We start from the raw sequence: 25,557 nt of genomic DNA on the forward strand, positions 1-25,557 counted from the left end.
AAATGGATCTTAAATTACCTGCAAGAATTTTCACGGCAAAAAAAGGCAATTAACTTTATCGTTTTCTAACTTCTTAGTTTTTACGGCTTGTGCTTTGTTTCGAAAATATATATAAAACAGATTTTCAAATGATTCCGCCAGAATATCGATAAATCTGGTATCTGATATCGATTGTCAAGTATCGTAAATGTATATAAATAATATCGATTATATACTGAACATCCGTACGATATTAACAACAATTGGCGAAGCGTTTGCGAATTTGCTGCTTAACTGATTATATTTCATAAATCCATAAATATAGTCAGAACAGCAGCAATGTCCCTGGCTAAATATTTAAATCGCTCCGTGGGCAAAGCGAGTGCGGGGGTTGCCTCGCGAATCTGTACACTGAAACCCATGGAGGCCGAACATTGTGCTATACACTTGGCAAGCGGCAAAAATGTTGTTGGACGCAGCAAGGAAACCGGCATACGTGATACGCGCTGTTCCAAGAAACAAGTTCAACTTCAAGTTGATTTAAAACTGGGACGGATTCAGTTAAAGGTGCTCGGGCTGAATCCTTGTGGCATTAATGGCGTCATGGCTATGCAGGACACGGAATGCGAACTACAGCACGGCGACCTATTAGAAATTGTCTACGGGCGGCATCCATACGAGGTAGTCTTCAATCCTGCACCAGAGAATCAGAGCCAGTGCCAAGAAGGCAGCAAAGAGGAGCAAGAAACAGTTCCCGTGGGTGCTGCCACCGAGGAAGAGAAGTGGGACGCGGTTGCGAGTGGTAAATTGGTAATTTACAGCAGCGCCGGTTTGACTGCTTCCGCGAAGATTGCTGGCTATGATATGGATGGCACCATTATTAAGACCAAATCCGGGAATGTATTTCCGAAGAACACAGACGACTGGCAAATTATCTATCCCGAGGTGCCCGAGAAGCTACAGCGTTTGCACAAGGATGGCTTTAAAATATGTTTCTTTACCAATCAGGGCGGCATAGCGCGCGGTAAAATCAAACTCCAAGATTTTAAAGTAAAAGTCAAAAACATAGTAACAAAGTTGGGTGTACCCGTGCAGGTCTTCATAGCTATAGGCAATGGTTACTATCGGAAGCCATTGCCAGGCATGTGGGAACATCTCAAAAATGAAATGAATGACAATGTGGCTATAAACTTGGATCGTTGTTTCTTTGTTGGCGATGCAGCTGGCCGACCAGAGACGGGCAAAGGTGTCACCAAGCAACGCAAGGATCATTCATTGGCTGATCGTCTATTTGCCACCAACATTGGCGTATCTTTCTACACGCCCGAGGTTCATTTTCTGAACAAGCGCGTTGAGCAGTGGAACAAGCCGGACTTCGAGCCCAGCAGCGTGGATAACCAAATACCACAGTTTGAGCCAGATGATCTACAGTTAAGCGCAGACAAATGCGAGATGATAATTATGGTTGGCCTACCCGGCTCGGGCAAGAGTCATTTTTGTGCCGAGGTGCTCGGCGGCAAAGGCTACAAAATCGCAAACGCAGACACTTTGGGTAGCACACCGGCGTGTCTTAATGCCTGTCAGCGTGCGCTAAGCGCTGGCAAATCTTGTGTAGTGGATAACACCAATTTGGACGTGGCATCGCGTAAAAAATTTGTAGAGCTGGCCGTGGCAAAGAACGTGCCTTGTCGTTGTTTTGTGATGAATGTGACGGCGGCGCAGGCGAAGCATAATATTGCCTATCGGGAACTGTTGGACACTGGACACTCTTCAATAAATGACATGGTGTTCAACATGATGAAGAAAAAGTACCAGGTTCCTACTCTGGACGAAGGCTTTACCACAATTCACAAAGTTAATTTTAAGCCGCAGTTTTCCAACGATAACGATGAAAAATTATACAAAATGTATTTGCTTGAGAAATAGCCGTTGCCATGTATTCTAATCTAACGTAAATATTCGTTTTGCAATATCATCTATAAGCCAATCCATGGAACTTAACAGCTTCTCTCCAGTTACTGCGCTAACTCCAACTACCAACCAGTGATGTGTGGTGATATCATCCAAACATAGTATCTGTAAACCATAGTGTTAAAAAAAATTGATATCGTTAAAATAAATATATGTCGAAGTACGAGACCTCTTTGATTTCGTTTGAGTTTAGAGCGCCAGGCAAATCCTGTTTGTTACACAGCACAAGTAACGTGGCGCCAGCTAAGCGCTCCTCCTGTAGCAGTATTTGCATCTCTTGCTTACAGGATTCCATGCGCATACGATCTGCACTGTCCACGACCCAGACAAGACCATCAGTGCACTCAAAATAGTTGCGCCAATAGGAACGCAACGAGCGCTGTCCGCCCACATCCCACATGTTTAGTGTGTAGCCATTGTGTTCCAGTGTCTTAATATTAAAGCCCAAGGTGGGCGAGATTTCGTCAATGGGCTCTCCATTAAAACGCTTGAGGATTGTTGTTTTGCCTGCGTTGTCCAGCCCACTGCATATGTTAAATACCATGAATCACAGTATTTCAAAGTTGAAAGATTGTATACACTTACAGCAGTAGAATACGCATCTCCTTTTCCTTTTGACGCATCTTTTTCAATACTGTTAAGAAGCCCATGGCGTCTTTCAGCTGTTTGTTGACTTTCAAAACTAATAAATTAAATGTATACTGAACAGTTGCGGCAATACAGTTATAACTATTTGTTTGTTGTGAGTGGCGCCCACGAACAATGGTGAATGTCAAATCAATGAGAATGGCATTTTTGAAACGATGTGGCAACTATGTTCTCCATAGACGTCAAACAGCTGTCATAATCTGAGGCCCGTAAATTTCTCGCTTCAGCAATTCAGACCATTTGCATTTCGATTGCTAAAAATAAAAATATTTTAAGCAAAATGATGAACCTATCCAGAGTGAGTATAAAATGAGAAACATTCTTATTATGAAGCATTAAATTTATCCATGGCATTCTCCTGGAAGAATGTATATATTATGACTTAATTACGTAAGATTTGCTGGAGCACCCAAACTAACCGCAAATTTTGTTATCATAGGCCGTTGTGCGCAGCTTTGCTACCACCAGCGCCCGTCGTGCAACTGCGACCAGCAAGGATCAGATTGAAAAGGGTTACTTTGAAATCCGTAAGGTGCAGGAGCACTTCCAAAAGAAGGACGGCAAGCCCGTTTTCCTGAAGGGCTCCGCCTTCGATAGTGTGCTGTACCGCATCACCATGGCGCTTGCCCTGGTCGGCATTGGTGGCATGGGCAAGCTTTTCTGGGAGCTCAGTGTGCCCCAGAAACAGGAGTAAGGCGCAAGCAGTATAGTCTAACCTTTAAGCTAAGCCATTACCAGCAAATCCGCAAAACCATCCCCGGCACATTTGTTGCAGCAATGTTACCTTATATTTCTGTGTTTTGATAGCGTAAGTAAAGCACATATATATAGATATATATATTTGGTTGGCCTTATCTAAATGTAATATCTTTCAGAGCCGAGAGCCCACAACACCTTGTTTACAACCAAATAGATTGCTGCTTGTGTTAATTAAGTTAAAAGTGTGTCTAAACATTCGCAAAAGCATTTCAAGCTTGGAAATATAAGAACTTGTCTGTAAAGTAATAAGATTACAAGAACTTTTTCATCCAGTTTATTTCAGCAACTTAACAAAATGCAGCTTAAGTTCGGTTGGGTTCATTTGCCGAATCTTTGACATGTCTGTATATATTTCTGTTTTGTCGCAAAACACACACTTACTAACATGAAATTGTATTGACGTTGAATAAACAAACACAAGGCGACAAAACGAAAATCGCCGACGCTGTGTCAATGTGTCGGGTTGGATGTGGCGAGGAGTCCGATTTATAAATCAAAGGGCGGCAACTCGGCGCGTTGCCTTTGGCATGGAAATGTATTTTAAATCGAGCGAATCATGCTGCGCTTTAACACACATTGCCGCACACACACACACACACACGCACGCACAACCAGCAGCAACATGCATGTTGTGTGTTTATTAATAACTGAAAAAAGGAGCAACAAAAACAAAAGAACGCACAGAAGTGCAGCGAAATGTGCAATTTAAGGCGTTTTCATTAGTTATTTCTCCATAAACACTTAAATAAAACTAAAGCATTTAAAATATAAAAAAAAAAGAAAAGGGAAACACAAATATAGCAATTTTAAGAGTTTTCTGTGCAAATTTACACATATTTACACACACTTGTGTGCGCTTGTGTACATGGGGGAGAAATAAGTCGAAGAACAACTATTTTGCTATTTCATTTGCCGTTACGGTACATTTAAATTTTGAGATGTGCACGCGAAGCGCATTAAAACGAACGCGAGTTTACCGTTAACATATTTGGGCGGATGTGTGTAGGTGGTTCGGTACTTGGTTGAACTAGAACCGATTATTTCTTCTGGAGAAGATTGTAAATGCATTTTCCGTGAATTTTATGTTTGCACTCCAAAACTATTATATCTAATTCTTTATTTTTGCATAATTAATTAAGCAGGCGCAGGCCCTTTGCTGTGGAAGAAATGTGCACTTGTCGTAAACTTATCATATTTCATAGACTGTGAAAAATGTGTGTATGACAAAATGCCAAGGAGCCGGCCAGAACGGGATCAGCACGGCGAACCCAACTCCGGCCCAACTGCGACCGGCTGTCGTTCCACGCGACTGCCCACAGCCAAATTACAATAATAACTCAAAACGCATAGAAGATGCGCTTCAATCCTTTGCCAAAAACAATATAAGGAACGGGCAAACAAAAGGGGGCGGGCATCGGAGTAGCGTGTAGAATCAAGAATCGAAAAATGTGTTTCATTAAATGTTATTTATAGTCAGCAATTTTATGCATTTAAAGCGCGTCTATCAACGGCAGCATCAGCATCTGCATCAGCATCAGCATCTGCATCTGCATCTGAGCATCGCCATGCGGAAACGACGACGACGCCATATTGAAATTAACTGTGGCGCGTTCTCATGGGTGAAGGGTGCGAGAGCGAGATAGATATAGATATAGGGTGAGCGCCATTGCGACCCCAATAGATGCCGATCCTAATGCATGGCATGGAAACTTTCACCTTTTTCTTTATTATTTTTTTTTTTTTCAGATTCGTTTTGCATTTGTTTGTTTTTACTGCGGCATAGATAATTTTGTAGTTTTCCTTTTCACGTGAAATATTGCCGGGCAAACGGCGCGCGCGCTCAGATCCAGGCCTTTGCCTATGCCAATGCTCTGCCGTCGCAGTGGCAGCAGCCGCAGCCACAAATCAGAATGTCGTTGAAGCATTCAAGTGCAACCGGCGTGAAGCGAATTCGCTGCTGCGGCTGCCAGTCTCCGGCTACGTTGCGGCAAATCTGGGCAACTCTCAGATGAACGGCCGTTGAGTGAGCAACGTCAGCGTTCCATCTATTGTCAGATTGTCGTCGTCTTGGTCTTCACAGCCGCCGGACAGGGCGGCAGTAGACCTACAAACGGTTTTTGTGTATCGATCGATCGATCTATCTATCCAGGCACGTCCCACACGTTCCACACGAAACCAGTTTGGCCTATTAACACTTCGATTACAAGACAACTTTTTTTTTCAGCATTTTTCTGGGTGGTCTTGAGCGACGCTTTTAGTTAAATTTTTGATTTATTTGAGCTTCAATTAGTCGTTGAACAAATCTGTTTATTTGCTTTTAATTATTGTTTGAAACCACATTGCCGTGCCCCTGGCACAGGTTAGAGGGCGACTCATACACCCAGACTGCTCGGTCGGCAACTTTGTGGCTTCATGTTGTTGCTTCCGAGTTATGTATAACTGGCCAGAGTAAACCCTGGCGAAGAAGGTTTTTAATTAACACCAACAATATAATTTACGAAAAACATCAAATACGCGCGCATTATTAATGCATGTTTAAGTGATTTTATACACATTAAGAACAAGTATAAATATTGCTAAATTATTTGTTAAAGCCCTCAAAATAAAAGGTGTTGGAATTAAAAAGTAATTGTTCAAGTACAATTACTTGAAGCGATGCATTCATTAAAGATGTTTCCATATGTGCAACCATAACGAGAATTCCAAATTTAATTGTACACTTTGGATTTTAATTAACTTTATAAGCATCGCTAAAATTGATCGCTTATAAATAATACAATATAATTATTTGTATACAAAACTCATAGATGATTAAATGCGGGAAACAAAAACAGACTGCATGCTCTTAAAAATATCGAAATGCATTTTGAAAATTTATAAACCATAACGCCCCCAGACACTGGGCATGGGCTTGAGAATGGGAACAGCATCGAAAGCGGCGGCGGCAACAACAAAATCAAATCAGCGTGAAAGATGCGCTTCCCATTTCCCGCCGCACCAGCAAACACGTATGTATATCCCTAGGCAAAGAGCGTGAGGCAGATATTTGGCCTGTGAAATTGAAACCGACGAGAAGTAGAAACATATGTCCAAATCTTGCACACAGCCGCTGACTTGTCCAGCGCAGCCTACCGCGCAATATTACAAACAACTTCATTGGATTGTTAGTGCCGTGCGCGGGTGCGAACCTGCCGGATCAGGTGACAGTTGCGGTGCGTTGCCTCTCAAGTGAGCCGCTTCAGGTTTATTCCAATAATTCATCGTTAACTGCAATTGCGCTGAGCCATTTTATGTCCACGTCAAGGACGCAACACTCAAGTGGCTGCCGGCCGTTGCACAACATATTCATCAACGCCTAGTTGAGAGCCCGTCTAACGTAGTGCATCCCACCTTTTAAGTGCCACGCTCGTGTAGCTGGCGTAGACAATGCGACGCTTCCGTCCAGCGTTAACACCCTTTGGTCGGCGTGTTATGTAAGCTGGGCTGCCGACTTTGCTGCTGCTCCGAATATGTCAGTTTTATAACACATTTTGCCCACTTTGCGGCACTTGAACTAACCCTCATACCCGCTCGCCCCGTTCCACGTTCAAATCCGCGGATGACTCTGTCACGGATGCGCCTTTTGTTTTCTCAAGTGTCGCGCATATTTTCCTTGACTTCGCCTTGCTGCTGTGTTGTTATTTTTGCTGGGTGTTATAACACAAAAATAAGAAAGGCAAAAACACATAATATTCATTTGTTATGCTTGTCATTTGTCGCCGCTGGCGGCAACTTCAAAGCATGTCACCCAATTTGTTAAACGCACATAATTTCGTCTCCATCTTCAGCTGGGCTCGTCTTTACGGCATGCGGCTTTTAATTTTCGCATATGGCTAATTATTATAATTATTTTTTTTTTGACTTATACATATGTAAGTTAAGTCGTAAAGTATTGTATCATATACCAAATATTTAATGGGTGAAATTTTCCTACTTTGAAGTCGAACTAAAGATTCTTCCAAAAAATATATCCACATCAAAAGAAGCCATCTACATTAGAGGGCTACTTAAGTAAATATATATAAAAGATCGGACTAAAATTCATTTTCAAACTTCTTTGTTTAAATGCATGTAGGTGGAGTTTGGGACTTATTGGAAAAACCAATCCACCTTGGTGGAAGTGGGGCATAATTATTGGTTGGGTAAAGCTTCAAGATTAAAGGATCGAAGATCAAAGATCAAAATGCACTGCTCATGGGTAAATAGGGGTCAGTTGTATTAGCAAAAATGAATGTTACACCCGTTCAACACATACGGCCATACGATCAACCATATACCATATATCTGGGCGTGCTTTGCCAAGCCCGATCAGGTTTTTGTTTATTCGGAGAACTTTATTTAGAAACTTAATAAATACCTGTCTGATACCTTTGAGAAATTTCATCAATAGGTAGATAATTAAATTGACTTCAAATTCATTTTTTAATGTCTACGTGATATATATGATAGCAGAGAGCTAACCTGCAGGTTTTACTTGAATTCATGAGAATCACATAGTAGGGCGGCATTTGAAATTCTTTCCTTCATTAATTTGGAATGCAGCGGGAAAAGTTTCGAAAAGTCAACAAGTCGGACAAGTTTTCAACTTATAATTTTTATCAACAGTTTTTCCTATTTCCAGCGAATAGAAAAAATCATGATCATTAGCTGGAAATCATGATCATCAATCAGGCAGTCAGAATGCTGGAGAATATCAATTCGATATATTTGAAGAGGTAAATCTTAAAATAAAAAGTTTCGACTTTGAAAGTTATTGTTAAACATTTTACAAGAATGTAAAAAGCTAGTTACAACATTTCAAATTTAGCTAAGAAACTGAGCAAAATCATTCACAAGGCAAACGTTCACAATGGCGATCATCAGAACGAGTCTGCGAGAGAGCAGCGAGTTGAATTCGCAACAAAAGGTACGCGCAGGTAGGCCAAACCGATCGCAGGGAGGCGTGTCCAACTCGTCGGTGAGAGCGTGTCTGTGTGTGTGTGTGTAGTGCACACAATCGCAATGTGGGCGCTCGCTCACACATACATACATGTGCACAGACATGCACACAGAGATTGACATGCAAATGTAAGTGTAATAGAGCGGCGTGAGACGAGTGCCATTTTAATGAGGGTACGACAACAAAAATTGGCAGCTACCATTAAATGACGAAATAAAATATTAGTGACAATAATATGAAGACAAAAACATTTTTTATAATTAAGCCTAACCATGCGAAACGCAACGCCTCGGCGAGAATCGAAATGCAGCATCGCAGCAACGCCGACAGCAGCCGCACCAGATACAAGGTGGGAGAGCCGCATGGCCCCCTCCCGGCTGGGCAAAAGGCAAAAAGGGACATGGCCCTGCGCCGCTTTATTAGCAACAACGATCGCTCTAACGATACGATTTTGTTAATGAAGCAAAAATAGATGCACACGATCATCAGCTAAATGGCGATGTCGAACTAGGCGGTCTGCCTCGGCCCCGCCTCCCGGTGTCAGTCGGCCTCAGTATGTGTGTGATGCTAAAAAGTCATGACATCGCTCGGGCACACTGCGGAACGCTACGGATACGCTTACTTGCTTCAGATTGGCCATTCAAGCATTCAAAAATTAACTCCGCCCGGTTGCGTATGGTTAGTCAGAGTCACAAGAGAAGACTACTCGTGCGCAGCTGAGATACGAGCATACAACTACACGATATATACTCACACTGATGCATGCACACATACAAGTACATATATCGTTGTCGGCGCACAGGAGCGCATCGAGGGCGGTTATTGTCTTTTGGGTACTACTATATTTTATAAAACCCTATGCTTATCTTGGACTAACTTAAAACTAAACTATAGCGAATACAAAAATATATTCTGGCCGATATTCTTTAAGAACCTGTAACTGTTATACATAAGCTAGCCATACGTTTTGGAAATTAAAGCAAATTAAACACTCTATTGATAATTGATTAGTTGATTATTTGGCTGCGCCTGTTCAATATCTACTCACACAATTGTTGGGCGCTCGCACCTTTGAGTGCGCTCCTGTTCGCTGGCAGACATACTTCATTTTTGTTATTTTGCCAGCCAACTAAAACACGCACACCAACACACAACAACAGCGCCATTAAAACCAACAAATACAAAGCGATCGCCGCCCTCAGTGAGAGTGTGTGCAATATGAATGCGAGTGTAAAGAGGAAACACAAATCATGCACAGACACAGACACACGCACGCACCCACACAGTTGCATGCACGCAAACAGCCCGGGAGAGAGAGAGAGTGCAAGAAGGAGAGAGCACGAGATCTTGGGATGCTGCGTCGCTGTCGTCGTCGTCGTCGTTGCTCGTTTTGGCTGTTGGTTCTTTTCGCATGTGGCTGTGGATTGATGAACGTGAGCGACCGTTAGTCGCAGTGGACACGGGTGACGAACAACAACAAGTTGGAGCTGTGACTGTGCAAGTGAAAGGCGCGCTGCTCCCACACGGATCACGGATCACGGATCAGTAGCTGAAAGCAACGGGCAATTGGATTTTAATGCGGAACTGCAAGTGACAAGAATAAGTGTGATCTTTGTGTTTGATGTGTGATGCAATTTCTGATTCCGATTAATTACAAACAAGCATTTGTTATTAATGGCAAATTTCTGGCCACCGACTATGCTTTGAATAATGCACAAAATCTGAAAAGTAAATTCGTAAAGTGACCAAAAGTACCACACACAAAAATAAAGTGTGAAAAGTGCGTGATAATTATTGAACAAAAGCCATCGATCGCTTGCCAAAATGTGCTAATCAGATTTCAGCTGTGGTTCAGCAACTCACCTGTCTACAGTTAGCCCGTAACTACGTTAAGAGCGAAGCGAAACGCCAAACCAATCGAAATCCAATCAGGCAACCCAACTGGCGTCGCGCCGGCAACAAGCGCCGTCAATTTGTACAAATTTCATGCCTTAATTGAAACTAACAATACGTCCAAGTGTGATTATTTAACGGTTAACCCAAACTCCCTGCCACCCGATTACAATTAAGAAAAAAAAAATATATATATATATATGAATATATATAAATATTAATTCACACAACAGAGAAAGTACTGAAATTGGATTTGGAGTAGCTTATGAGTAGCTGGGATAGCTAAAAGCAGAAACAATTGTGGAGTTCTTCAATCTGGAAATGGACCCAGGTATGTTGCAGCGAGATAAACAATTAATATTAACATTTATCTTAAAGCTATAAATGTCTGTCTTAAATATAGATAATAATATCCCTATGATAGCTCATGCAAACTTTCTAGCACGATCAGGTCATCAGCCGGATCTATTGAAATCTCATTCTGAAATCTGTGAAAACCGTCGGCATTTCTTGGCATGGGTACAACATTTCTTTGAGTAAAGTGGGGAAATTCAGAAGACGTAAAGTCTTTCGGCGCATTCACATCCTGCTAACCCAGTCGCCAAGTGAACACCTGACCCGGTGTCGCAATGTCCAATGCAAACATTGAGCAGCTACCTTCGAGTACAAGTCCAAGACACTTTTCGATATAGCCGTATTTGCTTTTGATTTTCGTTTCAAAGGTGAGCAGCGCCGCCGTCGTCTGCGCATGATCGACAGCCTCCCGGTAGCAGAGTCGATTGTTTGTCTTGCCCGGAGATGGGCGATGCCAAAGCTGAGGCCCAAGTGGAAAATATTGTCGGTAGCGACGTTGTCAATGCCTCTAATTTAACTAATGATCGTTGTAATGTTTGTGGTCTGTGCCATGGTGTTTGTCGTGCGGTCTTCACTTTTGCCGCCAAGTGTCCGTGTCTCTGTTTGTCCATATACTTTGGCCCAAAAAAACAAGAGGAAAACAAAAATTGAGCATAATACCACATAACATTAGCTGGCCGGCCAAAATTCATATAGAGAGTTGTGTTGAGTGCCGGATTTGTGGACATATCGATGTTCAATTAGGCATCTGCGCAATCTTCAAAATAAACGCAATTCCAAATATTTTGGCATGCGTTAAAACAAGTGCTTAAAGACATCAATTATGCAATAGCCTGATGCCATCATTTCCATCATTAGCCTAAATTAGTAAGTGATAATAAAATAGAAATTTATATTAATTGGTGGTGCTATTGTGTGCTATGGTGTTTACTCTAAAACTAAAAATTATTTATTATTATTATTATTATTATGCTAATCAGACAAATCAGAAAGTAATCCAATAAGACATATTTGAACAGCTACAACAGCTACAACAATGAAATACTCAAAAAAATATGCACTCAGTTTTGATGTCATTTATGCAACCAATGCAGTCGCTGTTCTGTCGCATTTAGAGCTTGGAAGATCTTGCACTTTGGTCCATTAATGACTTGCTTTCGATGCTTTGACATTTTGTTTGTGCACAGCATTGTTTGCTTAGAATGGCCACAGACAGAGCAGACGGAGCCAGTGCAGCCAGTGGAGCCAGTGCCATGGTAGATGCAGAAATGCGTGACTAACGGCAACCGGTAGCCATCTACTTCGGTAGCTAAACATAAAAGACCAACACGGGCTGCCAACGGGCGCAGCGGCGAGATGCTAAAATCACAGAAATGGGCAGTAAAACAAAAGGCAATAAGAACAACAACAACAACAACGACCAAGACGCAGACGAAGACGGTCACAAATGCAGGCAAACACTTGAGAGAGAGAGAGAGGGAGAGAGAGAGGAAAGAGTCGCGTCAATGTGTACACGTCTTAATGGAAGTGTATACATGTGCACGCATATGCCCAGGAGGAGCAGGGCGGCAGGGCAGTCACGGGCAGTCACGGGCAGTCATCGTAAAACTCCTGATATTCCTGATTGCGTTCAAGTTTTGGCCAACGCTTGACTTACTTGATTATATGGCGTCGGTTGTCGGTGGCCCGCACAGAGGCGACATTAATTAAATCAGCCGCCAGTTAGCTGGTGCGTATATATATATATATATTTCATTATGCTAATGGCCGCCCACTTGGAGCCGCTCCCGCAGGATTTGCTGGCACTTGACAAGCGCAAGTGCAACATGAGCAGCACAAATGACGTCCGCTGCAATGGCAAAACTCTGCTCATTAACATAAATTTAATGATTTTCTAATCGCTGCATCTGCCACAAAGGGGGGCACGGGCACGTGTTGGCGCCCCTTGGGTAGTAATTAATGCGCACTCATCAATATGAGATGCCAAGCCGAAGCAAAGCAGACATCTGGCTAGATGCTAGAGCTCGACTAAGTCTCAGACTAACCCCTTGATGCCGCTGGCGATTCCCAAAGGGGACGATCCACGACCCACGACCCACGACCTACGATCGGAACTGCAGCTCCAGAGCTCAAAGTGCGCCGGGCAACACATGACAGCGCAGCCAAAATTTATGCCTGTCAGCGGCGGGCGATTCTCTTGTTGCACATAGCTCGGATGCCGGTGCTGGCGGCGCAGCGGATTCGGTTCTAGTACATTGGCAATGATTGGTTGGATTTTGTGCATTTGCCAATGGCAAATGCGCGCTCGCATTGTCCACATTCTTGGTACGCGTAATTGAAGTCACCGCAGCATGTCTTGGGCGCGCCCCCTTTTACATGCGCCGGCAACGGGAACGGGCACAGGCAGCCCGAGGCTCGGGGCTCAGACGCTGTCATATTTTTCTAGTGCGATTCGGCGGGGTCTTGGGATCTAGTGCGTTGCCAGTTTGCGGTGCCTGCCGTGATTTATGGAGCCATTCATTTCTGTTGACAGACAAAGTTGTTGACGCTGAAGGAATCTATTTAGTTTTATGTACTTTTGATATCCACATGCTGGGGCCAAGGGCAGGGGCAAGGGTGCGGGTGAGGGTGAGGGTGTAGCTAAGGCGTAGCTCAAACAAAGTAAAATGAGCTTAATTTATTATTTAAAGCAACAGCTTATATTGAGTTCATCTGAGATTTATATGCAGAGCTGTCAATATGATGCAATTTATTTAAAAACAATTAATTATTTAAACGTTATCAAAGCCTTGGACAGTTTCAGTGCAAGAAGACAAGCAGCATTTATAAATTTACAAGTAGTCGATCCATCCAAAACCGAAGCACAAAACATAATACGAAATGTTATTAAACTTTCGAATTCCTGAAGCAAATCCTATTTCATGGAAGCCAAACTGTAATTTACACAGGTTTTTCAATTAATATTATAAAGTAAATCTGTCTAACTTTAGCATAACTTAAACTCCCTGTACGATGACATGTAGCGTACCACAAGCAAGCACAAATTAAAGATCGGTTAATTTGAAGTAAACACATGACAATCCCGCACTCTTTTTGCATGATAACGCTAGGAATTGAACTCTTGCTGATTAAATGGGAATAACATTGCCGCAGTTCAAAGGGACAGCACGACGGACAGTCTGCGTGGCAGACGCTTCCTTCTTCTTGGCTGGCCCAAGTGAGCGCGGACTTGTAAAAAAGAAAAAAATGCACTGATAAATAAATGCGATTGTGCGGCAAATTGTGCAACGCTCCGAATGCAAAGTTGTCGACAAGCTCTTATATAGCACTTAGTATGTGTATTGGCATGAAATCAAGTAAAACGTGAATTTTAATCGTCAACGAACAAGTGAAACGATTATTTTTAAAACAAGAATAATAAGTTTGGGCTGCTAACATGCATTGTGCGTATGTGTGCTTAGTGTGCTTAAATGGGGGCTAACATTGCGTATACGCAATGCACGCAGAAATGAAATAAAACCGCCGAGCCTCAACAGAATTCAACTGAGTTGTTAAATTAATTTTTGCTGCAATGCGAATGCAAATCAACTTTTTTCTTCGTTTTAAATGAATAAAGAAGCAATTCAAAGGCCTGACCGACTAGAGAATACCCTATATAGTTGCCCTCTATAGCTTCTTTATGTCACACTGTGCACAGAAGTGAGAAATATATTGCAGCTGTAGTGTGTATGTAAAATGGCTTGAACATGTTAACAGTCTTAACTGTGCTCTAATATTAACACGATCCTAATAAATTTATATCACGTTAGCGAAATATGCAATTGCTGTCATTTTAAGCTTGGCTTAATGTGTAAATAAAATTAATTAATGTGCTGATAATATGAATAGAATTGTATTCTACATGTTTTGCAAATGTTACTAACTTCAGTATTTTCATATAGGTAAAATTTAAGACATTCTGCTTCGATAAACTACAAGAGACACGGTCACTCTGCATTTAGCTTAGGCTTTGAGTGCATTACAGTTATAAGAACCTAACCGTTGTTATTCTGTTGCATGCGTGCGCCATATTCGGCGTAAATGGATTAATACAGAGTATACGTATCCACAATTCACCCTCTTGGCTTTTGGCGGCGGCAGCACACTGTCAATCAAATTGTATGGTAGTCCCGGGCTGTGGCCAAAGGAAGCGGCCACCGCATGCCAAGAGCAAGAGATTTATGACACTAACACAGCCATACTGCAGCACACATACATACATGCATACATACATACATACATACATACATATGTAGTTGCAGTAAAAAAAAATAAAGACAAATCAAAAAGGAAATTTAATTTGCCATGCTTTCTTTGCTGCCGTACAGTTTTTTGTAAACGCAAATCATGTCCTCAAAATAAATTAAAAATAAAAAATAAATTATTAAAAAATGAAAACGATGCCATTTCATGCCAAATTTATATTCCATTTCTGCAGTGCGAATCCAATTGGCGGCCATTTTGTTTATCTGTTGGTCTTGTTCATATATTTTATCAAGAGTTTGCCTTTTCTTTCTATGCGTTCAACTAATTAGTCTGTGTTTTTCTGCATATAATTAAGAATTATTATAAAATTGTAATGGTAAATTATAGAACGCTTCGTTTGAAGTGGAAACTTTGCACATTTCTTAAATTCGAAATGAGATTTTATTTAATTTATTGCATTTCTATTGTTGGGTTCGCTGAATTGCGAATCGTTGATTAAACGCTTATGGTCCATGGCATCATACCAAGTCATAAATAATACAATTTATTTAAATGTAGAATAAAAAAAAAAAAACAATCAGTCGCTTATCAGTCTGTTGAATTTGTTAATTTCAATTATGCATAAAATTAGTTTATTGCCCCTTGGCATTTGAAATTCGTTTCTGACAGATTTCAAACATACATGCACACATGTATGTGAATATTTTTCTGCTCGAAACTATAAAAAATAAAATAGCAAAAGACACAGACAGAGATTTCAATTCATCGCCTAGACCAATAAAAAACAAGGGTATAAAAAGAATACATATACTATATGTATGTATAATCGTTTCTTATCAGCATCCAAGTAGGAAATATATTTGCCTCAGCACACATGCATATACTTCTATACATATATATATATATATATATATACACATATATATATTTATTTTTAATCGCAGCATTGATATGATAGGCCCTTCAGCATCGTATATTTAAGTTATTTATAAATGTATATATTTTTTTTTATGAATATATATTTCGCAAAATATTATTTTTAATTAGTTATAGTTAGTTAAAGTTTGTTAATTGCTCCTGTAATTGGATTTGCATGCATCAGTGCATTTTTGGTGAACCTTTAACGTTTTTATATAATTTATATGTGCATACAAATGCGGCAGGCCTTTGGCAAACATTTAATTGCCAAATGAAACTTAAGGCGGTTTCTGTCAAAGCGTATGTTTTATATTTTATTTAATTTGTTGTTGTTGTTGTTGTTGCTGTTGTTGTGCAAAATTTCGCAGAATTAGAAAGCGTCAGATAAGTGCGTTAATAAAGGCATTTGACTGCATTGGCAACTGCTCCAACTCCATTTGCTGGAGCATTCTGTAATTTGTTTATCGGCCGTCGCAATGTCGGCTTGTGCGGAAACAATGGCCGTCACTGTTTGCGGCAATTTCCCAGAATTTATGAATTATAATTTCGCATTATAGACAATTTTAATTGAGCTTTTTATGGTCTGCGCCGGGGCATGCTGCGCGCTCGGTTCGCACCAGGGGAAGCCCTCATCGCCCTCAAGGGTTGCCAGCTCAGCTCTCTGGAAAAAGTGTAGGATTTCAGCGCAAACAGAGCCATTTGTTAGCCATTTGTACCCGCTACCGATAGCGACTTCCGCTGCCTCAGGACCCGCAGAAGGACTCTAATGACAGACAGCCCGCATCGCTTCATAAAACCAAAATCCAAATGCAAATATTGGCCGCTCAGGGCTGGCCCTGACAAAAGCAAAGGCAAAAAAAATGAGTTTATGATTTTTTAAGCTGTTTGCCAGAGCTCTTCACATTTTGTAGATTTTGTGTTTGCCTTTCATTAACAGAAGCCAACGCACAGCTACGTGGATGAGCAGTTCGCGATCTGAGCTAGGCACAGCTTCCGTCTTGTTTGTCTTGATTAGCTTGGTGACTGGTGGAAATGCCAGGATGCGGATACTCATTAGAGACAATGTAGCGACACTTTTATAGACATCAGCGCAAACATGGTCTAGAGCGTGCATTTAAGTAGCCCAAGCCCATTTTATTTAAGTTTTGTTTTGTTTTGTTTTTTTTTTTTTCTTGTGCGTAACTTAAAATTAAATAAACAATAATACATGCATGTCTACGTAGTGTGGCGTGGACTCTCCACGTTCGAAGGTTTTCGTATGCAAACAAACACGCAAAATAAACCCAACGGCAACGGGCAAACACTTCAACTGCATCCGAGCTGGAAGCTGCCCTGGGTCTGGCTTGGCCTGGCCTGGCCTGGTCGTCAGATCGTAACCCTGTGATCGTAACCGACGCGACTCTCGAATTTGGAATCCTCAACGGCGGTGGCATGTTTGCACCTTTAATAAGACCAACACCAGCCAACATAAAGTCCAATGCCGACGGCAACCTAGACACCGGGTCATTGTGGCACGATCGAAGGGTCACCGACGGCGACGGCGATGCGACGCGACGCGACGCGACGGTAGCTCATAGTTAAATCTTTGTGGACTCTGACTTAAGTAGTATTTACTTTCTGCACGCCCATTGCAATAGAATCTTGAAATACATATGTATTTACATTGTTTTCAGATATTGTTTTTGTGCCTCTTACTTTCATGTACTTCTTGTTTTTTAACAAGATCATCCCACATTTAACAGTTGAACGTTAAATTCGATCAACACAAAAAAAAAAAACCATATATTTTTTTATTGTAGGAAACTAAATTGTTAGCTTATATGCAATAATTTATCTAAATTTGTTTTGATGGACAAGTAGCACGTCGCAAAAATGTGTTTTGCAAATAAGTTCTTGACTCATCTTGAGCCCCAATCCAAAGCGAACCATGGGCTATTTAATTGTAGCGTTAATAGCAAAAATACGTGACTAATTTGCCGGGTGCCGTTGACTCTCTGCTCTCTGCCAGACGGGCTGAGCGGATTCCCGGATGTTGTTATGGCTATTGGTCATAAATCAAAAGTCAACAAATAAATTTAAGCCTGAGCTGAAGATCAGCATTAGAGAGTCAAGTGATAAGCTAGAAACTATTGATAGCTCGGTAAGGGCTCCAATTTTTCGGGCTAGTAAGCGTGCCAACCTTATCAGACGGCATAATTCAATATCATTATTAACAATGCAACTTTGGCGCCCATTAATCTTCAATAATTGCCGAAAATTGATGTCATGCGTATTTGAAAAGCCATTAAAATGACGCAGTAAACATTGATCTAAAAAACGAAACAAACAGAATAGAAATACGCACAGCATCATTCATTGGGGCAGACAACTAAAAGTATTTGTGGAGACAAATTTATGAACGTTTAGCACAAAAGTCAAGCACTCGAAGATAATGTTGTTGAGCAGAGCAACAAATTGCAGCTATCACTGCGGATGCCACAAATGCCTGGCCAGACGGGGACCGGCCACAGATACCGACAGATCGAGGCAGACAAAATAAAACAACAACCAAAAAAACGAGAAAGAAGGGCTATCTTCGGCACGCCGAAGACTTAATACCCTTGTTCATATTGCTTTGCCCGTATCTAAGAAGCACAGGGAAAATAATTAATGCCGAATATGGTTAAGATATCTGGAGAAACAAAAAACTTTTCCATATAACAACTTAGTTTTCGACCGATCGTTCAGCTATATGCAGCTATATGAATTAGTAGTCCGATGTTGATAGGATTTTAAAAATATATGAGGAGCATAGTTAAACTAATAAATGCCAAGTTTAGTCAACATATTTTAATAAACAAAAAAGTTTTTCATACAAGAACCTACTGCGTGTAACAGAAAGAAGCACTTCTGCAAAGTTTCATTAAGAAAACTTTAAAGCTGAGAGACTAGTTCGCATAGACGAATATATATACTTTATGGAGTCGGAGATGTCTCCTGTATGGGTTACACATTTCACGAAAAAATTATAATACTCTTTGCGAGAGTATAAAAAGAAAAAAGAACCGCAACCAAATCCGGGTAAGGGAACATTTGTCGAATGTGTATGATCTTTGGCGTTACTTGTTGCCGCGTTGGCATTGAGAAAATTTGCTCCTGTGTGGCTCTGCCTGTACGTGGTCCCCCCTTTTGTAACTCAATTCGAAAATAATTAACGATCACGAGATTACAAATGTCAAACATAATGTCAAGTTGGGCTGCCTTCGTATCACATACGCTGTCACTGGGAAAATGCCAGGCAAAATGTTCAAAGACGACAAATTCAGAGATACATAAAGAAAAACCACCGAGCCTGAAGCTGAATGAAGCAGCTACTCCACACTCTGCAGTCCCACTCCCAGTGCCAGACCCACTCCCAGATCCAGACCCAGACCAGACGGCAATGCGTGTGGGTCTGCGGCGAGCGCCAGCCGATTTGTTGTGACTTATGTCAAAACAATTGTGTTACATCTTGATGCGCTCCTGAAGTGGATGCTCAGGACTGAGATTTGGGGATCTGATTATAAGAGCTCGAAGTAATTACCTGGCTTAACATATGGTTTAATATATATTAAATGCTAAATGGTTAACTGGCAATTAAAATATATATTCACTATATATTTATATACTATCATATGCATAAGCTAGATCGGAAAGTTTGAGTGGAAAATAATCAGAACAAATAAAAATTAAGATCGCAAACGTAAATAAAATTTTAGAAAGTAGATAAAAAATGATTTTTGAAACATGTATATATGGGGTTCTTTTTTTTAAGTTAGAGAAACATGAGAATATTTTCTAAAATTTATAAAAACTTTCAATTTGTTATATTGTAAATATTTTCTACAAATTCGTATTCGTATTCTCATTTTTTATTTTTTTAAATATGAGAAAAACTTTTGTAACGAGGAAGTTTGAGAAAAATTTTTTAAAAATTTAAATTTTCAAAATTGTTATTTTCTTCATATGAGAACACATTTGTAAAACAAAGAATATTTAAAGAAAATATTTTTTTTAAAACTTAAATTTTATGACTTATTTTTTTTCCAAATATGAGAAAGTTTTAGAAGACATTTTGTGAATTTAGAAGCAGTTTCTTGTTCTACAATGTAGAGAAATTTCTGTAGCTTAGTTTTTTTTTGGTAAATAGAAAGAGTTTTAACCGTTTACCAAGATGCTTAAAACAGCACTAAGCAAATGTGTTTCAGCACGTTGCAGACTTAATTCGTATACCAAATCCCTTGAACGAAATCTTAATTGTAAGTGCATAGATCATTTGGAAACTCCTTTCAGTCGTCAGTGGAAAAGGGCCAAGTTAATAAACAGGTAGAAATATTTAAATTAACCATCAGTTGAGGCTGGAGCTGGAGCTGCGGCTGGAGCTGTGTCAGGAGCTGTTGCTGGGGCTGCAGCTGTGTCAGGAGCTGGGGCTGGAGCTGAGGCCGAGGCAGGAGCTGGAGCTGGAGCCGCAGCTGGGGCAGGAGCTGAAGCTGGGCCTGGGGTCGGAGCTGGAGCTTGAGCAGGAGTTTGCGCTGCAGATGGCGCTGGAGCAGCACCAGCAGCAGCTGGTGTAGGTGCAACTGCTGCAGGTGGAGCTGGCGTGGGTGCTACCATTGTGGGTGCGGCTGTCGCATTCGCCTGACCCACAATAACCGTACAATTGCGACAGATTACTGTTAAGATATATAGATAAAGAGCTATATATACAGACAAAGACAAGTCTTACAATATTCCTTCGAATCGCTTTCGTCGCTGTCATAGTCCCCCAATATGCCTGAGATCCAGTCGTAAATATCGTTTTTCTGCAAAGCTAATTGACTTAGTTGCGAATCTCAGTCGAGCTATAAAGCAAAATAATACCGTTCTTGCTGCACGTTCCTCGGCAGGATTGGCATGCGCTGCCCGAGACCCCAGCGCCAGGACTATATGGAGCAGAACAATAAGTTTAGTTCCAACAGGCATCTTGACTTTAACTGAACTGCGAGCTGGCCGAGACATCGGCTTTTATAGATACCCGCCCAACTGGAGCGCACGGAGTGCACTGTTTTTGTAACGTGCTTGGAACACACTAAAAGTAAATAGTAAATGCTTTTATGATGCAACAATTAGAATTATGTGCGTTTTTACACGAGCTCAACTATTGCCTCGCTTACAGATCCAAGCATATCTGTATCTGTATCTGCAACTGAATGTAAGGCTGTCGAGGCATATATGCTAGAGCTATGCCCAATGCGAATCAACTGTGTTGGGAGCACCGGCTAGTTTATTTATGCAGCTGCACGTTTCGCTTGGCCCATTTGTCTGGCGAATGGCCCCAACTGCGGATTACAACAAAAACTGATCGAAGTGCAATTGACAAATGCGCAAATGCATAACCATAAAGTACACGAAATTCGATGCAGTCTGTTGATGCCGCTTCAGTTGGGGCAACAAGTGTCTGAAGGGTTTCCAATTTGAATTTTGTAACGCGAGACTCTGCAACAGTCCAGCACACACACACACACACACACACACATTATTTTAATTATGGCAATGGGGAGCGCCTCGTTTAAGTACTAGCTACAATATTTCAGTTATGAATGAAAACCAATCGAGGTCGATACACTTGTTTGTTAGTTCCTCAGACGGCTCCATCTTCCACCATCTGCGCCCGCTCCATTCTCCAATGCCTTGCTCTTCGTCCGGCTCCTTTCCGAGTTCTTGCACTTGCAGTTGCACTTGCGGCGCGTGTAACTCGGCAGCCCTATTGTGATTTTTATGGCGCTCTTTGGGGCACTTCTGCTGGCCCTGTACGTGTTCTTAGTTAAAGTTGTACTTCTTGCTGTGTTGCCGTGAAACCTGAGGCTAACTACATGATTTTAAATTGGACGACGCAGATGTGCGAATTTTCTTCGGGCCAGCGGAGCAGGTGCTCCAAACAATAGAGAACCATTGCCATATCAACTATTTACATATAAAAGCATTTAAAGCAAACGCAAAACTTTACAAGGAATATTTATTTTAAATGAAACTACATAAAATTATACTTTAATAGGGAAATAGAACTTTGGCCAGATTTAAATATACAAAATATTAATTTATGTTTTTGTTGATTGAAATATGTAATTCACAGGCTTTTCGATAGATCCGTGCAGTTAGGTTAAGGGACAGCTCCGGCTAATCATTGCGTCGACATACAAAATGCATTTCCGCACGTTCGCCGCATTTATATAGCTTTTTTCTTTCTATGCCGCAATCTTTAGCATGATTCGCACACACACCCACACACACACACACACACACACACCCGCATCCGCAGTTCTGGGAAGCAAAGTGTAGCGATTTTCAGGCGAACCAAAGGTCCATAGACCCCAATCCGCTCCCGGCTTCCCAACCGGAGCTAATTAGACGCAAATGTGCTTTTGTTCGCCCTCTCGTTAGCTCCTCTTGTTGTTGTTGTTGTTTTTGTTGCCTTTTCTATGCTCACACACACATGCACACATGCACACATATTAATACAGAGCTCTCTGCTTCATCTCCTTTCAGAGTCGCAGTGCCCGCAGTACGGCGAAGTGAATCAGCTGGGCGGCGTCTTTGTGAACGGCCGGCCGTTGCCGAATGCGACGCGCATGCGGATCGTGGAGCTGGCCCGGCTGGGCATTAGACCCTGCGACATCTCGCGCCAGCTGCGCGTGAGTCACGGCTGTGTGTCGAAGATCTTGGCGCGTTACCACGAAACTGGCTCCATACTGCCGGGCGCCATTGGCGGCTCGAAGCCGCGTGTCACCACGCCCAAGGTGGTCAACTATATACGGGAGCTGAAACAGCGCGATCCGGGCATCTTTGCCTGGGAGATACGTGATCGCCTGCTCAGCGAGGGCATATGCGACAAGACGAATGTGCCCAGCGTGAGCTCCATTTCGCGCATACTGCGCAACAAGCTGGGCAGCATTGGTCATCATCATAGTGCTGGTAATGGTGGATCCGCATCCCTTGGCATGGGCAGCAACGGCAGCAGCGGCAACGGCGGCAATAGCAATGTTGCAGCCAATGGCAGCGCCGTTCAGCACACACACTCCGCGCACCAGCATCATTATCATCACCAGCATACGGCAGCCGCGGTGGCGGCCAGTGCACATCATGCGCACGCCCACGCCCATCTGTACAATTCCATCTACCAGCCGTATACCGCGGCGGCTGCCTATAGCATGAAGGCCGTCTCCTGCGGCAGTCCCTCGCCGCCGCAGTCGGCGCAGACGCATCAGCTGCGCAGCGTGGCCGCCGCCCACTGGCCCTCGTCGCACTCGGTGACCGACATACTGGCGCATCACCAGGCCGTTGCCCTGCGCGCCAGCTGCCAGGGCAACACAGTCTCTCCGCTGCCGATGACGCCGTCGCCGGTGACCGCCGCCACCGGCGGACAGCCGCTGCTAGACTGCGAGGGCGGAGCGGCACAACAGCCGCCGTACAACTACTATATGTACTTTCAAAATGGCGGCATGCATCATCACCATCACCACGGAGGCATGATGACGGCCGGGGCAACTGGCTTATGAGGCGACGGCTCCCAGCTCCCAGCTACCAGTTCCTCCTGGATCGTTTGATGTAAGTTGGACTGGTTTCGAATCGCGTCCAATTGTAAGTAAGCGCAGCTCGAATTGTTAGTCAGGCATGTGTGAAGGGTTTAACGACGATATATCTATATATATATATATATATACATAATCATATATGATACATATACGAGAATATACTTAGTGTAAGGCTTACTCTAAGGTCCGTACGCCAATGTCCAGCTCGCACGTAAAACTAACAACTCCCACATAAGAATTGACTAAATAGGGTTTAGTTAGACATTGGGCAAAGGGTCTAAATGATTTTAAAATAATTGCTAGGTGTAGTACAGGTGTGCGCCATGGAGCTCTCTGCTTAAACGAATTTGATGTAATTTTGGAGATTTTCTTTTCATTTTTTTTTTTACAATTATAGGCAACTTTTTAATTGTTAAAAAAGCAAAAATAAAGTATTGAGTTGTGTTATAAAATGTATAAACTTTATTAAACCTAGGTTCTTGTTCTCATAATTATTTGTACATTATGCTCTTTAAGTAAATACTAGTTGACTAATTTATGCCATAAAATTCAAAACGAAATTTTAAAAATAAAATTGGTTTCTTTTTCAAGCAAATTATCAATGCCACTTTTATAATAACTATGCGGTAAAGGGGGCTGACAAGAAACATGCTCGGACTGAAGGCGTGGCGCCTTCCTTAAAAAAAATACTAGTTGCAGGCTTATTTTAAAATTTATACATACATATTGTGGTGTAAATATATATGTGAGCCTTAGCTGAATATAGTTTGTTCAAGGGCAACACTCGCTCTCTTGCGGATCTTTCTTGATCCAACCAAAGAAAAAGTAACCCACGCCCAGACCCAAAACCACGGACAAGCACAGCCAATAGTTGAAGTTCATGAAGACCAACATGAGCAAATAGGAAATGATAATTTGCACCAGATTCAACAGAGATTGGATTATGTGCGGTGTGTTCAAAATGCGTTGCCAATATGTCTTCTCTCTGATTTCGGCCAGTGGCGTTTCCGAGCAGCCGCCTCCGCAGTCGTTCACACTGTTCTTCTGGCGCAGCTCCGCGGCCAGCTCAGCCTCCCGGCGCGCCTCCCGTCGAATCAGATGCTCACGCAGAAACTTGAGCAACTCGTAGAGAAAAGAGAGCACGAAAAATGCAATGCAGGAGAAGGCGAACTCGGTAACTGTTGCTGCCACCCAGCCACGCCACAAAATACGCTCACAGTGGCCGCCATGGAACTGTTGAGAGAGGACGAGACATAAATATTGAGACATAACATTGGTCACAGGGTGACACAGGTAAATTAGATTATACGCGAAAGCTAACAGATTACAACATGCATTACCTATCGCCAGAGCACCCGGTATTTCTTAATATCTGTGCATTGCTCAACAAAGCTCTCTGAGTTGAGAGTATGTGAGAGTGAGAGTGCGAGTGCGAGCTAAATTTTAGCATCACAGCCAAACAACTGTTTGCATGTATTTGTACCTGTGCAGAGAGTGTGAGAGATGTGCTCTGAGTGGAATCTGGCGAATGCGAACGAAATTAAATTAAATCTCGGCACTCGCTGCTGAATGCAAAGGAGAGCGACATTAGTTACATCTACAGCAAAAAAATTGGAAAGCAGACGGATATATGTATATACGCCTAACCCCTATAATTGTTGTTGCCATAAAAAGCAGCAGCTGCAGTGAGTGCAATGGAATAGGGCTCTAGTATGAAACTTACCACCATGATCATTGGGCAAGATTTGGCAGCGGTTACAGATTCTGATCCATGATCATCATGGTCCATGGTCATCAAGTCCATTGTAATTGGATTTTGAATACAATTCAATTAACCGCCAAGTGAAAACGTACGTTAAGTGCCTGAGCCTGAGTGATAACAGCGTTGACACTTGCTTAACTGCTGAGAGCGTAACGTTGACTGCTTGGGACAGACGAACGTATGCTGTTTTTTAAAGAAAACCTGACACTAATCCCGCCAAGGCGATAGCCGGTGCGCTTATCTCTGAGAAATTGTTGTTATCAGCAAGCGCGGAGTGCACGCTGGCGATATCATCGATAGCGCGCATGCGAGGAGAGCCCAACGATGTTGACCCCATTGAGTAACAGGTGTGTGGGAGAGAGAGAGAAAAAGAGAGAGCGAGAGAGCAACTGAGATGGAAACGCAAATAAATGTTAATGATAGTCCATCTATTTATCAGTTGCAGATCTGCATGCTGTGTG

At 42.1% G+C, this 25,557-nt stretch overlaps 6 protein-coding genes across 7 annotated transcripts; 3 read left to right on the forward strand and 3 right to left on the reverse strand.

The window, feature by feature from the left end:
- The first annotated feature begins 206 nt into the window (after nt 1–206).
- On the forward strand, nt 207–2,113 carry PNKP (Polynucleotide kinase 3'-phosphatase). Its single transcript, XM_002054509.4, has one exon. It carries the CDS (start codon nt 319–321, stop codon nt 1,903–1,905), a length of 1,587 nt encoding a protein of 528 aa, XP_002054545.1. The 5' UTR covers nt 207–318; the 3' UTR covers nt 1,906–2,113.
- Arl2 (ADP ribosylation factor-like 2) lies at nt 1,890–2,711 on the reverse strand. Its single transcript, XM_002054508.4, has 3 exons — nt 2,536–2,711; nt 2,120–2,474; nt 1,890–2,055 (listed from the first exon to the last, which is right to left on the reverse strand). The coding sequence occupies exons 1-3, from the start codon at nt 2,598–2,600 to the stop codon at nt 1,921–1,923; spliced, it is 555 nt and encodes a 184-aa protein (XP_002054544.1). The 5' UTR covers nt 2,601–2,711; the 3' UTR covers nt 1,890–1,920.
- Nucleotides 2,712–2,744: 33 nt separating this feature from the next.
- Nucleotides 2,745–3,606, forward strand: COX7A (Cytochrome c oxidase subunit 7A). Its single transcript, XM_002054507.4, has 3 exons — nt 2,745–2,896; nt 3,038–3,406; nt 3,474–3,606. The coding sequence occupies exons 1-2, from the start codon at nt 2,879–2,881 to the stop codon at nt 3,290–3,292; spliced, it is 273 nt and encodes a 90-aa protein (XP_002054543.1). The 5' UTR covers nt 2,745–2,878; the 3' UTR covers nt 3,293–3,406; nt 3,474–3,606.
- Nucleotides 3,607–9,748: 6,142 nt separating this feature from the next.
- Poxm (Pox meso) lies at nt 9,749–24,528 on the forward strand. 2 transcript variants are annotated; one of them, XM_002054506.4, is made up of 2 exons: nt 9,749–10,559; nt 22,289–24,528. In XM_002054506.4, exons 1-2 carry the CDS (start codon nt 10,550–10,552, stop codon nt 23,296–23,298), a joined length of 1,020 nt encoding a protein of 339 aa, XP_002054542.2. In that variant the 5' UTR covers nt 9,749–10,549; the 3' UTR covers nt 23,299–24,528. The 2 variants fall into 2 exon arrangements, with proteins under 2 accessions (XP_002054542.2, XP_070063603.1); XM_070207502.1 differs by lacking the exon at nt 9,749–10,559 and adding an exon at nt 13,919–14,025.
- LOC116651940 (skin secretory protein xP2) lies at nt 19,814–20,751 on the reverse strand. Its single transcript, XM_032439461.2, has 3 exons — nt 20,624–20,751; nt 20,490–20,565; nt 19,814–20,436 (listed from the first exon to the last, which is right to left on the reverse strand). The coding sequence occupies exons 1-3, from the start codon at nt 20,723–20,725 to the stop codon at nt 20,105–20,107; spliced, it is 510 nt and encodes a 169-aa protein (XP_032295352.1). The 5' UTR covers nt 20,726–20,751; the 3' UTR covers nt 19,814–20,104.
- On the reverse strand, nt 23,774–25,277 carry Ctr1B (Copper transporter 1B). The gene is made up of 2 exons (XM_002054505.4): nt 25,058–25,277; nt 23,774–24,567 (listed from the first exon to the last, which is right to left on the reverse strand). The coding sequence occupies exons 1-2, from the start codon at nt 25,136–25,138 to the stop codon at nt 24,106–24,108; spliced, it is 543 nt and encodes a 180-aa protein (XP_002054541.1). The 5' UTR covers nt 25,139–25,277; the 3' UTR covers nt 23,774–24,105.
- Between the last annotated feature and the right edge of the window lie 280 nt (nt 25,278–25,557).

Source organism: Drosophila virilis, chromosome 2, assembly GCF_030788295.1.
Source record: "Drosophila virilis strain 15010-1051.87 chromosome 2, Dvir_AGI_RSII-ME, whole genome shotgun sequence".
NCBI lineage: Eukaryota > Metazoa > Arthropoda > Insecta > Diptera > Drosophilidae > Drosophila > Drosophila virilis.

Coding starts and splice junctions, on each gene's coding strand:
- PNKP (XM_002054509.4), top strand. CDS start 319: ATGTCCCTGGCTAAATATTTAAATCGCTCCGTGGGCAAAGCGAGTGCG.
- Arl2 (XM_002054508.4), bottom strand. CDS start 2,600: ATGGGCTTCTTAACAGTATTGAAAAAGATGCGTCAAAAGGAAAAGGAG. Junction 2,475..2,535: donor GAGATGCGTATTCTACTGCT/GTAAGTGTATAC, acceptor TAACATATGCAG/TGGGCTGGACAACGCAGGCA. Junction 2,056..2,119: donor ACTCAAACGAAATCAAAGAG/GTCTCGTACTTC, acceptor TATGGTTTACAG/ATACTATGTTTGGATGATAT.
- LOC116651940 (XM_032439461.2), bottom strand. CDS start 20,725: ATGCCTGTTGGAACTAAACTTATTGTTCTGCTCCATATAGTCCTGGCG. Junction 20,566..20,623: donor AGGAACGTGCAGCAAGAACG/GTATTATTTTGC, acceptor TTAGCTTTGCAG/AAAAACGATATTTACGACTG. Junction 20,437..20,489: donor AAGCGATTCGAAGGAATATT/GTAAGACTTGTC, acceptor ATATCTTAACAG/TAATCTGTCGCAATTGTACG.
- Ctr1B (XM_002054505.4), bottom strand. CDS start 25,138: ATGGACTTGATGACCATGGACCATGATGATCATGGATCAGAATCTGTA. Junction 24,568..25,057: donor CTTGCCCAATGATCATGGTG/GTAAGTTTCATA, acceptor CTCTCTCAACAG/TTCCATGGCGGCCACTGTGA.